Genomic DNA, 13,292 nt, shown 5'->3' on the forward strand with positions numbered 1-13,292 from the left:
CCACCTCTCTTCTCATCTCTCACTCTCTACTTATCATAGAAATGAAAGTGCTCCTGAAGATCATGGAAAGCATGTTTGATTCATTCTCCTTTATTCATCTGTCTCTCTCTGCTACTTGGCACTAAAATGAAAAATTCAAGAAAATGTCAAGAATGTGTTTAAGTGTGTCACGACAAAACAGTGTTTTTAAGCATCACTTCCATCGAAATCAAACTGCCTGCACTGCAAACAGAATAGACCACATAGCTGATTATAATCCTTTTATGATTATATCTCGACAACTGCCCGTTAAGCGGACTGCGTTCATATTCTGGCCTCATCTGCTTGCCTGTGTAAACTATGCATCATTAATGTAGTGATTACTGAATTTGATCTTTTAATATTACTGTTTTAAATATATTAAGGCACTTCAATTGTTTTTCCAACGTTTTGTCGCACTGTTTATGATTGAAATATTGCCGCGGGTGCTTAATATGGATTGCAAATGGCCAAAACTTTGGCTATTTTGTTCAGAAATACCTTTGTTTTATTCTTTTGAGAGGCGATCTAAATATTTGCGGCTGGGAAACAGATGAAAAATTGACACGCTTGTGCTGCATTTCTATGGATGTTTTGCCCTCCAAGTCTTCGAGCCGGTCACGTGACTGAAAACTATCAATAGGCCAAAAGAATCACAACTGCATACAGCAGGTAACATATGACATCATTTCATTATAAAAATGTACACTCTCGAACTTGTCTACAACTCTTGAGCTATCAGTTTTAATCTGTCTATTGACCGACTCATTTACTGAATCCCTAGTAGCAGCCTAGGGTACTGAATTCTGAACATCTGATTCACTTACTGAACCTCTTTACCACCAGTTCTGTTGGAATACAAAAATATTATAATTATTAAATGTCATGAGAAATGAAGCTCTGCAAGCTTGTGAAAAAGTGAGCTGCTCAGATTTTGCTCCCCCCGTGACGTAGAAAGAGGATCTTATTATAATATTACCTCCCCACAAATTAGCAGCTAATTTGCATTTAAAGAGACATGCACAAAAAAAGCGTGTTTCCGCTCCCACTCAAAGTAGGCATTTTCTAAATGATATAATACGTGATCTGTGGGGTATTTTGAGCTGAAACACTGACACATTCTGGGGACACCTGAGACTTATAGTACATTACATATTGTAAAAAAGGGCACAATAGGTCTCCTTTTACTAAATACACGCACACATACAAGTATGAGTAGACTCAGAGAACGTCAGACATTGACACATACATGAGTCAGTATTGTCAAAAGTTCCCATCACATGGCTTTGTCACTCATCACAGGGTTATATGTAGAGATGACCCAGATAGCTGGAATCTGACATGATGAATGCGTCTCCACTGAGTTCTTCCAGCCTGACACAGGGTTGCCATGGTAACACAGAGGAACTTGCTGTTTTACAGCAGAGAGTTCCAGGACATGATCAGAAATATCCCATCATGCTCTAAAGCACTCTAAGGTTAATGTATTCACGCACATACTCACTTTCATTTGCACTTAACGTCATCTCTGACGTCAGATGTAAACTCAATTGAGTATTCAACAAATAAAGAAAACCAACATTGGGCGGGGTTTCATAAATAACCCTGCCTGGGATTGTTTACAAAGGCATGAAAATGTAAACAAACAAAAATGACAGAATAAACAAATACAGAGCAAGAGAGTGTGTGAGCAGAGGAAGTGAAAATACAAATGATGTCCATTCTTTAAAGCTCAATGTGAATTTCTTTAACGTAATCTCACATACCAAGCAATGAAAACACACACACACACACACACACACTCTCATTTCACAATTCACACACATACAGACTTGTATACCAGCTCTGGCAGCTGTAGTCTTAATTATTCCTGTGATCTGTCTGAAAAGAATCTGATCCCACAGAAACCGAGCTCTACCAGGGAAAGTTAATAATTCAGTCTGATTGACATCCTCCTCTCACATCTCTGATCATCTTCATGCATCAATTAATAAGCTCGACACACTCACGCACACAGCAGGCGCTGTCTGATCAGAGGGAACACATGCAGAGCTGAGAAGGCGAGAGATAATAGAGGTGATAAAAATGTTGTCATGCTGAAAGAGCTTCTGTCAAACCTTATAGAGCTGACATTACCGTGTATCATTTTAGCTGAGCAAATCCTCCCATTCTGCCACACTTGGTGACATAACTAATCACTCTGTGATCTCTTAATGTTCTGCATCATTATTAAGTTATGACTGTATATTCTGCATATGTAGGTGATGATGGGATGAGTTTGCATTTCCTACCATCTTCCTCCACCTCTTTCTTTCTCTCGCTCTTTTATCAGTCCATCATGTTCTGTTTGCTCTTTGAAACGGTTCAATGGATAGAAACCAGATTAAAAATAGATGGTGACTAATCAGCAGAAGAACCAGTATAGAGTCCCACCTCAGATTTCTGAGGGTTTGAGAGAGTCACAGACACACACAAACACACTCATGTTTACCTAACAAACATGCTCTACTGAAAACATACATACTACTGTTGGGCCGAAGGCAGGGAAACACCCTGGATGGATGGCCAGAGTAACACAACAGTGTCCTGACCAGACGTGATGTGACAAGCAATTTGTCTGTCCACACCAGACATCAACCAGACCAAAATCAATCACACATTCAAGCCAATTAAAAGAGCGCATGGGCAGACTCTCTCTGCAAGCACACTACTAGCTCACACTCTCAACAAAATGTAAGAAAATAGTAATAAGTGATATACCAACTTGAAATCTTAACACCTACCCCTTAAGCATAGCTTATAGTAAACTTATCCACACACACACACACACACACAATCTTGTCACAATGCTCCTCTTTTCTCAGAATCAGTGAATATGTTTATCACAGTTATAATCGAGCTACAGCAGGTTTTGCATAGCAGAGCTACAGCCCAACACTTAATTGAATATTTGAATGATTAAATAAACATTAAGCATCACCTCTGTGTCTTGGAGCAAGCATACAACATAGAGGTCAACTGTAGTGTGATTAACGTGTGTAGATGCTGGACGAAGCCAAGCTACAATCCCATTATCTGGGTCTGTTAGTGCAGATTTCAGTTGGATTAAAGACGAAAAAGGAACTAAGGAAGACAAAAATAAAAAATAAAAATTAATTATTAACAAATAAAAATAGTACATTAATTTTAGTCCATTATTTACAAAATAGTTTTTCCACATCATGCCCCGTGTTGTCCTTCAAACAATGTGTAATTTTAAGGAAATGAAAACAAGTGGATGTAACTATAAAGACTATTTGCAATTAAATGTGAACACACATTCACTCATCTGAACATATCACATTTATACTCAATAGTCGTTTATTGTTACTGCTCTAAAAAAATACAATTACTTGTGTTACATGTAGAAATTTAAACTTACATTTAAAGTCAAACAGTATGTTAAAAAAATGATCAGTTTAGTCAGAATTTAGTTTGACGTGAATGTCTGAGCCAGCACTCTTTCACTGAGGTCCGTGGAGTTTATTGACAGAACGAGCCTTTATGTGAAATGGAAATATTCAAGTGACTTTCTAAAATCACAGTCACAGTCTGGCTAAGTATCACGCAGTGTTACAGACACGATGTGTTGTTACTGCAAACACACAGCACAAGCCTTTGGTCTGAGATGGAAACATTGAATGGAAACTTGAGCACGCACTCTCCATAAGTTCTCATGAATACGCAATCTTTCTTTACATCTACCCATAGACAAAAACAAGTGCACTTGGATGAGCTCATAACACACTCATCAGGTGTGTGTTCGACTCACCTCCTTCCAAACAGCCGTAACCCAGTAAAAGTCCTGCTGCTATGCCGGCGACCCACTGTGACTCTCTCCCCCTCGGGCTGTGGGTTGGATGGGAGGTCAGAGTTGGATGAAGAAGCGGACGTGGAGGCCAGAGAGGTTGTGACCTCTTCCCTGTCCTGTGAACCTGCTCCTAGCTCCTGCTCCATCAGGAGCCTTGGGCTGTCAATCAAACAATGGTAACTAATCCCAAACTCACAGAGTCAGAGAGTCCTCATGCTGAGAAAAACTAGAAGAGAAGGGTCGCACCATCCTGCTCTCCGCCTCTCGGAAAGAGAGGGAGGACAACGCAAACAGCGCTCAGTCCTCCAGATCCTTGCAGACTTCCACGTGTGATCCGCTTCCCATTCCGCCTTCAATACACTTAATCCTATAAGCAAACCCCCACATTCCTCCCCCCCCTCCTCTCTTTCCTTCCTCCCTCTCTCTCTCTCTCTCGCTCAGGAAGTTCTTACAGTCCCAGTCTAAGCAGAGTCATAAAGCAAAGAGAGTTCCTCCAGTCCTCTCTTCATGTCTTTCTCTCTCTTAAAGCGTTCATCTTCTGTTTTCCTCCCACAGTGGCTGCCGCTTGCACTCTCACACACGCGTCTATGCAGGCGCATACACATACGCTCTAGCTGCCGGTTGCACTCACAGACATTGTACCACACCAGGAAGTGTCAAACTCAGAAGAGACTCATTCGTAGGACCCCAAATGTAGCTGCCCCTCTAGGTGCCTGATTGTTTTTGATCTTACTTCTTTGCATCTGTCACCATTTTCTCTCTCTGATAGAAGAAAATGAGATATAACTCTGATAATGGAACAAACCTGATCAGATCAGTGGTGCATCTAGTTATGTTCACAAACATCACTTACAGACAAATGGTTACTTTGGAAATCTCTATACAGAACTGGTCAAAGATAAAAAGTCTATAACAGAAACAGGTCACAGAAACAACGCAAAATGTAATCACACACACACACACACACACACACACAGAGAACAATACATTTATGGCTGGGCGAGCACACTTCTAACAGGAGAGCAGGTAGGAGGAAGATCTTATAGTAGTCAATAAATGCAGTTTGACATTGAGAAAAGAAAAAGCAAAAGGCATGAGGGAAAAAGATGGAAAGAGAGATAGCCTCAGGTTCTCGGCTGTTATTGATTTCTGTCACTCTGTGTGTTAGCAGGCATGTGTGTATGTCTCTTAACATTTGTTGAAGATTTTTATTTGACATGTTTTACAGTTACATAGAGATTTACTGAACCCCAAATGCAGTACACATATACTGCAGACAAGGGCTATTGAGTTAACTAACTCATTTTGAAAAAAAAAAATAAAGATACTTAAATAAACTTTAACTCAAAGAAAATAAATTACAGATGTAAAATGTAAAAGAAAAACTTTACTTCAGCAAATCGCCAAGGGAACATTTCCCACTTTCATTTAGTGTAACTTGATATGCTAAATTAACTAATACCAAAAACTATACAGACATAAGAAAAAAAACAACACTTAAGTCTTTACACTTAAATTAAAAACTACTCCAAAATATGAACAAAAGCTATAACAGTATCTCAGTGATACCAAAATAACACTGTGGACAGAACCACAAGAACCAGAAGGGAAGTATTCTCATTAGGTCATATTGCGTGTCTGACTGTGTACTATAACATGACAACAGAGTAAGGAAGTCAGCAGAAAGATTCCTCTTCACTACCTACTGTTCACACTCACTACAGACTTCCTGTGAAGGAAGGAAATGATGTCACAAAAATGGGAGTCGTACACAATTACGGTTGGACCACAAACCAGATATTGTTTCCTGCTATTCTTCTCTTAGCAATTTGTGTGTGCGCTTGTGTAAGAGAGAGCAAGCTACATATAGAAGAAAGAGGGAGAGAGGAGGTGAAAATAGGACAGCTGAAATGATGGCTAGGAAATATAACTGTGTAGGAGTGACAAGTAGGATCCACTGTAACCTGGATTCAGCCTGATCTAATATATCATCAGAAACAGCAGGAAGAAATTTCCACCAGAAATCAATCCATCCATACTCATTTTCACTGTAGCACCTCAGCAGGACACATTCTAGTAAAGCACCTTAATTCAAGTATCAAATTAACCCTTTTTATGGGCTTGAGTCTAAAACAGATTGTAAAGAAATAATGATTTTGTGCATCTGTAGACTGGATCTCCACCTTGTGGTTACATTGAGTAACTGCATGCCTGCAGGGATTTTCACACTGTTTACAGTGTTTAAAAAACATTGATTTATTTACTCAAGTAAAGTTTGTGGTATCAGATTGTGCATTAATAGATGACATAATATGATATATACAACCAAGCAAAAATGACTATGAACTAGGCACAGATTATGGGTGCTTCTTTCTAAAAAAAAAAAAAAAAAATCAGACACACTGTTTCCACAAAATATACAACTTGAACTATTACTAAACTCTGTAATCCTCTTACTCACAAACATAGCAATCTTTCATAACCCCACATTGCTATCTTTCTCTATCTGTCTCTCTCTCACTCACACACACACATACACACACACTTGTGATGAGATTCTAAGATAAGAGCTGGTGGTCACAGATGGTTTCCATATGCAGGTTTGGTAGTTAACTACATCTGGCATAAATACATTCAAGAACACAGAACAACCAGACAGTGAAACTAAAATTCAACCAGCCTATAAACACAAGCCAGACACAATATATACAGTACATGAACACCAGAATGTCAGTTATTTCGAGAAGACTGATTGAGATGCAAAAGTGACATTTGCATTTACATGCACTTTATTAGCAGCAGAGCATGGCTCTGGCAAGGTCAGGAGTTCAACTCCCTAGGAATGCATGATTGATAAAATGCAATTCAATGCAATGTAAGTTGCTTTGGATGAAAGCAGAAAAGTAAATATTCTTAACCTGTATTTACATAATGGGCGAGAACGCTGCTTTCTGTATGCATTCACTGAATTGGCTCATATTTAGTAAACATTTGCTTGTGATGACAGCACAGCGGATGCATACACAATATTAGAAGCAAGCTGCACACCCTTAATTGGCTAAGTTTATAAAATACAAGTGCTGTTCTCTTAAGTCGCAATAAATGTTACAGATTAGTTTGATAGTTACGATATGCGTGCTAGAACATACAAGTTCACACGCTAACGCTACAAGACCACACAAAAGCTGAATCAGAAATCATATAGCTACTGTCTAGTAGGTCCTAACATCTGTTTAAAAAAGGTATGTTCTATAGTATGAACATGCATAAAAGCATAAAATGCAAAGCATAAAATAAATTTGATATACACTACCAGTCAAAAGTCTTTGAACAGTAAGATTTTAATGTTTTTAAAGAAGTCTCTTCTGCTCAACAAGCCTGCATTCATTTGATCCAAAATACAGCAAAAACAGTAGCATTTTTAAACTTTCTCTTTGAATATATTTTAAAATGTAATTTATTCCTGTGATTTCAAAGCTGAATTTTTAGCATCATTACTCCAGTCACATTATCCTTCTAATCATTATAATATTCTGATTTGCAGCTCAAAAAACATTTATTATTATTATTATTATTATGTTGAAAACAGCTGAGTAGACATTTTTTCAGGTTTCTTTGATTAATTGAAAGTTCAGAAGAACAGCGTTTATCTGAAATAGAAAATTTTGTAACATTATAAATGTCTTTATCATTATTTAAAGCATCCTTGCTAAATAAAAGTATTAATTTCTATCATTTCTTCCAATGCTGATCGTTGGATCTTTCTATTCATCAAAGAATGAAAAAATTGACTCAACTGTTTAAATATTGATGATAATAATAATAATAAACATTTCTTGAACAGCAAATCAGCATATTAGTATGATTTCTGAAGGAACATGTGACACTGAAGACTGGAGTAATGATGCTGAAAATTATGCTTTGATCACAGGAAAAGATTACATTTTAAAATATATTAAAATAGAAAGCAGCCATTTTAATTGAAATATTTCCCAATATTACTGCTTTTGCTGTATTTTGGATCAAATAAATGCAGGCTTGGTGAGCACAAGAGAATTCTTTAAAAAAAACATTAAAAATCTTACTGGTCAAAAACTTTTGACTGTAGTGTACTACATCAACTATGCGTCACTGTCACATGACCTACCAGTACAAGTTGCATTGCTACACTGCTATTCCCAAATCCAGTCCCTTGGCTTAGTAGAGTGTCCACAGAATACATATTCCAGAATTCTCATAGTAATAGCCTGTTTTTTTTTAAATCCTCTGAACTGGGGTATACTATATAATTTGACATATTCTGATGCAGCGAAAGCGTTGTTAGATCTTGCAGCTGGCTTCAGATTTAAATATTGCAATGTCATAGTGCTGACCAGAGATCAGAGCGTCATTCTTACAGCTAAATGAACTGGCACAAGCAGCTTGGGCCATCAAACGTTAAGCACATGGAGGCATAAGCAAGTGTAGTTACCTGTGGTAAGGTTGAGGCGGAGGGGTGGGGGGCAAGACCCATTTCCCCCTGTGTGCCCACATTTCTCTGTCTCTGTCAGGCCTGCCAGATTGACTCAAGTTACTGTCATGCACACAGCTACTGTAGACAGCAACTGACCCTTGCAGTCTGTGCCTCTCTGAGCTAAATCTTTCTTCCCCAACACCCCCTACTTCCTGTTGTGACACTTCCTTACGTGAGTGTATATTTGTTTTTGTATTGTGTGTGTGAGAGAGACAGAGATGGGTCAGGGGTAAAACTTGATTCTTGTAAAAGAAACCACCTCAAATAGAATATGAGTAACAGACTGCAGAAATACACACACACACACACACACACACACACACTGAGAACAGGCTCCTGTAGGAAACTATTTTTAGTACACTTAAAGGAAAGCCCCAAACAAACACACACACACTGGCAGGCAGCTTTCCCTGCTTCTTACAGAGGAAAGTGACTGATGATCTTGAACTTTTATTTTTAGTATTTACTTTTGCAGTGAGTATTTTTTAACTATTTTTTTTGTGCATGAGATTGAGAACACAAGAAATGAAGAACAGACATTCAACTGTACTTCCTTTGTCACACTCATCTCACTTTTAACCACATGTAAACACTCACACACAGATGCATATCTTAAGATATTTTATAAAGCAAAGGCTGTTGTCCATTTCCACTATCTGTCTTTCTATTAGAGACGTGCATTTTGCTCATTCTGACAACTCAAAAGATGAATCAACCAATATCAAAATATTTAGTTTTATCATCATCTCAAAAATCTCAGTGTACAGTGCTGAATCTGGTTACTCTAAAGCACTGGTTCTCAATTCCAGTCCTGGGGACCCCACATTTTGCATGTCTCCTTTAACTCACCTGATTCAGATCATCATCCATGAACTGAACTGAGTGTGTCAGATAAGAAAGACCTACAAAATGTGCAGAGCAAGAGGTCCCCATGACTGGAATTGAGAACCACTGCTCTAAAGTATCATCCAAAATATTACCGTAAATAAAAAAATAATAATAATAAAATAAATAAATAATAAATTAAAAAAATAAATTAAAAAAATACAAATAAAAATCACAGAATGAAAAATATTTGTCTGTAGTACTGTGATTGGCTTAGTGTGAAATCAGTTACACAACTGAAGCATTTTCATAAGTCACTGTTGATTTTCACATTCTATCCTCTCATTGTCTCTCTGCAGAACACTGGGTTTGCACAGATTGTGTTACAGTAGCAAAAGCAAGGCGGCAGATTTTTGCATCTAGTACTGACCAAACTGCTGAACATCATTTAACTCCAAATAATTACTTTAAGATATAATAGGACAGGACAGAGAGGTACAGAAAAAACATGTAAGATGCTGTCATCTCCCCTCTCTCCACTAGGGGGAGAATGTAGTCTTCTTCACTGATGGCACATACTGATGGCTATACTAGAGCCCTGCACGGGCCTAAAATTTAGGCCCTAGCCCAGCCCTGGCCCGAGACGCTCAGGCCCTAGCCCGGCCCATGTCCGACAGCTCATCAGAATTCTCGACCCGAGTCCGACCCGAGCCCGTCTTTTTTCCCCCTTCTCCCAAAACAGCTTATCTACTACTGTTTCAGCTATTAAAATAGTTCAGTTTTGTATGAAATGGCTAAGTGATTGTATTTCGTTTCGTTATTTTATTAAGTTAATTTAGAAAAACGTTTGGAGCATTTTTTTATTCGTTAAATGTAAGTTTTTGTTTTTTAAAGTAACGACCAAGCGGCCAGCGGCAGACAGCGAGTTGATCATAGCCTATGTTTGATCAATTTAGCTTTCTCAAATCATCACGATTTATCTAAAATTAAATTTATAATTATAAAACAGCTCCACAATGTTAGTTTAAATGCTTGACCTAGATAAATGTGCACTGATGCATATCCAGTAGTTTGTGCAGAGAATGGAAGCTGAAGCGCGCTTTACTGGACGTGCCAGAGCGATCACTTGCTTTGGAAACATTTCGAAATACGCTGTCATGTTTGCTCATAAAGGTAAGAGTAAAAGGCTACGTTGTTCGGAACTGTAAAGGGTCTACTTTTATTTGTGTGCACACAATATCAACAAAACATGCTTTTATAAAATAAAGAAGAAAAAAAAGCGGTGCGCTTCTGAAAAACCGAAACACAGCATATAATTGCCTCGCTGACTTGATAAATATAGTATCTATAGAAAGCTTTGAATTACTACTTTAAAACGAAATAATTCGAATCGAAAACAAAAACTCTTTCATTATAAAATCCCTAAAGATGCATTTCTCTCTAAAGGCGCATCCAGTGAGGAGATGGCAGTCAGGATCATCATCAAATGCATGGCTGATCAAAAATGCAGCTTTTCCCGAAGCATTGGGAACTTTTTGTAACTCCACGCTCCAACTTCTCCCTGATGCTCTGCATGGTCACTTGAATGCTAATGTGTGCGTATATGCATTGCGTATTGCTTAGGCGATGTATAATATTTATAATATAATCAGTATTTAATACAGTAGCCATGTGTGCTCTGCGCATATATGGGCACAATAAAAGGAGAGAAGCTAAATGAGCCTGAGTCCGACCCGAGCCCGATCTGTAAAAAAAAAAAAAAATGGCCCGAGCCCAGCCCGAATGGACTCAGCGTGTCGGGCTCCATCGGGACCCGACGGGCTTGCAGACCTCTAGGCTATACCCTTTCTATCTCTCCATTCTGTTGTCCCAAACAAAGTACTTTCTTTCTTCCACTAAAACAAAAAAACAAAAAAAAGATGTTTCGTGGTATTGTGCTGGCTGCTCTTATCCATGCATTTACAGTGAATGAGCACTAAAGGCATTAAAAAGTAGTATTATTGTACATTATGCTATACGTGTCAATTTTTCCAGTTAAACCAAACTTTTCTTTTTGTAGGTTGTAATCAAGACCTTTGAGTTTCTGTGTGTATCTAACAATAGTTCTAACAAATGAAATGGTGAAATGCTCGTGAAGTGACTATCAGAGCAGCTCTGGAGATGAAGTTTATGCCTTCATGTCTTCATAGTTCATACAGTGAGACAGCAGACACTAAAAACACAACGAGCATCATGCATGCTTGAGTATGTGTGTAGTAGACAAAACTGTGGCATTAATTCACACAGAAACATGCAGACATATTTAAATTGTGGGTTTTTTGTTTGCAATTTAATAATAATAAATGTCATTTTTATATTCCATGACTCCATCAGCATTTTCTGCATCACTGACAATGAATTTTTTTTTAAGATCCTGCATATTTATACAAAAAACATATAGAATGGCCCTGTGGGGTTCAGTGACATTTTGCTCACTCATCTTGAATCATCACACAAAGAGCAGCTCAGCCCACCGGCACACTTACAACTGTCAATTATCAGCAACCCAGATGGATTGAAATATTGTTAAATATATCACACAGAGCTCACGGTACTACAATCTACAATTCATAGAAGCACAAATAAAGTCAGTCAAAATATTTATTAAACAAAAAACCAAGGATGTGCACAACTTGGTTTTGTGGACACAGATTCTGCTGCCATTTTATTGTTTGTGAAGTGGCAGCGTTTGCTACATCTCTCACAGCCCAGTGTGTTGGACATTGTGTTCCAGCCCATGAACTCTAGCTTCAGAGAGATCAAGGCCAAAGTTACCATGGCGTCTGTCACTGTAGTGACTGCTTATCAGCTACAGGCATCGATTAACTAGGAAACAGTGAAGGCTGGTTGTGATTGGCTCTTATTAGCTTGTTTGCAGCTTTGTCATGACGACGTGATACAATGACCTCAAGACTAATTGGAGCAGGGCGAGTTGGTCTAATAAAACATGACCTATTGAACGTGTACAGAGTTTAGGAGCACAATATAGCGGAAACTACAAGCAGCTGGTCTTCTGCAGCGATACAGTGTGTGTCTATGGACACAGTTTACATCTACTCGGATATCTCTCTCACAAACGGCGGCATTTGTAATCTGTGTTGTACAGAAAAGGCTTGAATAAGTCATTTGAACTCAGTCACAGGCTCTCTTGTGTCAGTCACTGAGTGATGTCCTTTCTGTAAGTGTGCGTGATCGCATTTGTTTTAGCTCTTTTTCAAGCACATGATATAGGACTGGTTTAGGATTAGGTTTTCTGACAACATCTAAGCAGCTGCTTTCTCTCAAGAGCATCTACTGATGCCTTAAGAACACTTACAGGCACTGGCTTCAGTAAACTAATGAACAGCACTCATGTACCGGCACATCCTAACTCGAGTGCTTAGCCACAAAATGGTGCTGTGGGATCTGTACCTGGTGTGTTTCTCTCGCTCCCTTTAAAAAAATGTAATGTCAAAACTTAGGGAAGCAATCTCTCATTGCTCAAAGCAGATGAAAGGAGGTGTTTTTGTGATGGCTCAGACTGTGGGAGGAGAGCTCCTGGTGAAGCAGAACCTGCAGGGCACACTGACTCACTCCACATACACTCCAATCTACAGCCATTACACACACCCTTCAGTACAGCTGGGTCCCTCTAACTCACTCTTACACACAGCAAACAGACACAGAAAGGCATACACACTCACATACAGTACATATAAAAAATTATAACACTGTATACTGGACAATTAGACTAGACTAGTCTGATATCTATATCTAGATATACATTTTAACCTTGTCATAAAATTGGACTTTATGCTGAGATACTATATACCAAAAAAGCCAATTATTGCATTGCATGCAGTGTAGACTGAATCACCATTTATAATAAGTTTTATAGTCCTTGGTCTTGTTGCATCTCGTAACTTACATCCAGTATAGACGCAGTCTATATACGCATATATTTATATTACTAACACATTCCTGCATATGCAAGTTATGAGATAACAGTTTAATTTGAAATAATAAATGGTTTTATTCTGGTAGCATTACCTTATCAGAATGTGTTTT

General features: G+C 38.3%; 1 protein-coding gene across 7 annotated transcripts in view; it reads right to left on the reverse strand.

Moving 5' to 3' along the window:
- dgkza (diacylglycerol kinase, zeta a) overlaps positions 1-13,292 on the reverse strand; it is a 109,805-nt gene that overhangs the window by 72,517 nt on the left and 23,996 nt on the right. Inside the window, exons 1-2 of one of the 7 annotated variants that reach the window (XM_058781352.1) lie at positions 3,830-3,935; positions 2,999-3,141 (exon numbers count right to left, since the gene is read on the reverse strand). The exons of 2 other annotated variants lie outside the window; for them this stretch is intronic. In XM_058781352.1, coding sequence (XP_058637335.1) covers positions 2,999-3,027 — 29 coding nt within the window. In that variant the 5' untranslated portion in view covers positions 3,028-3,141; positions 3,830-3,935. Of the gene's footprint in view, positions 1-2,998; positions 3,142-3,829; positions 4,245-8,339; positions 8,474-13,292 lie in introns of those variants that run through there. 4 more of the 7 variants (XM_058781351.1, XM_058781349.1, XM_058781355.1 and 1 more) reach the window with 4 other exon arrangements.

This window comes from Onychostoma macrolepis, chromosome 07, assembly GCF_012432095.1.
Source record: "Onychostoma macrolepis isolate SWU-2019 chromosome 07, ASM1243209v1, whole genome shotgun sequence".
In the NCBI taxonomy this organism is placed as follows: Eukaryota; Metazoa; Chordata; class Actinopteri; order Cypriniformes; family Cyprinidae; genus Onychostoma; species Onychostoma macrolepis.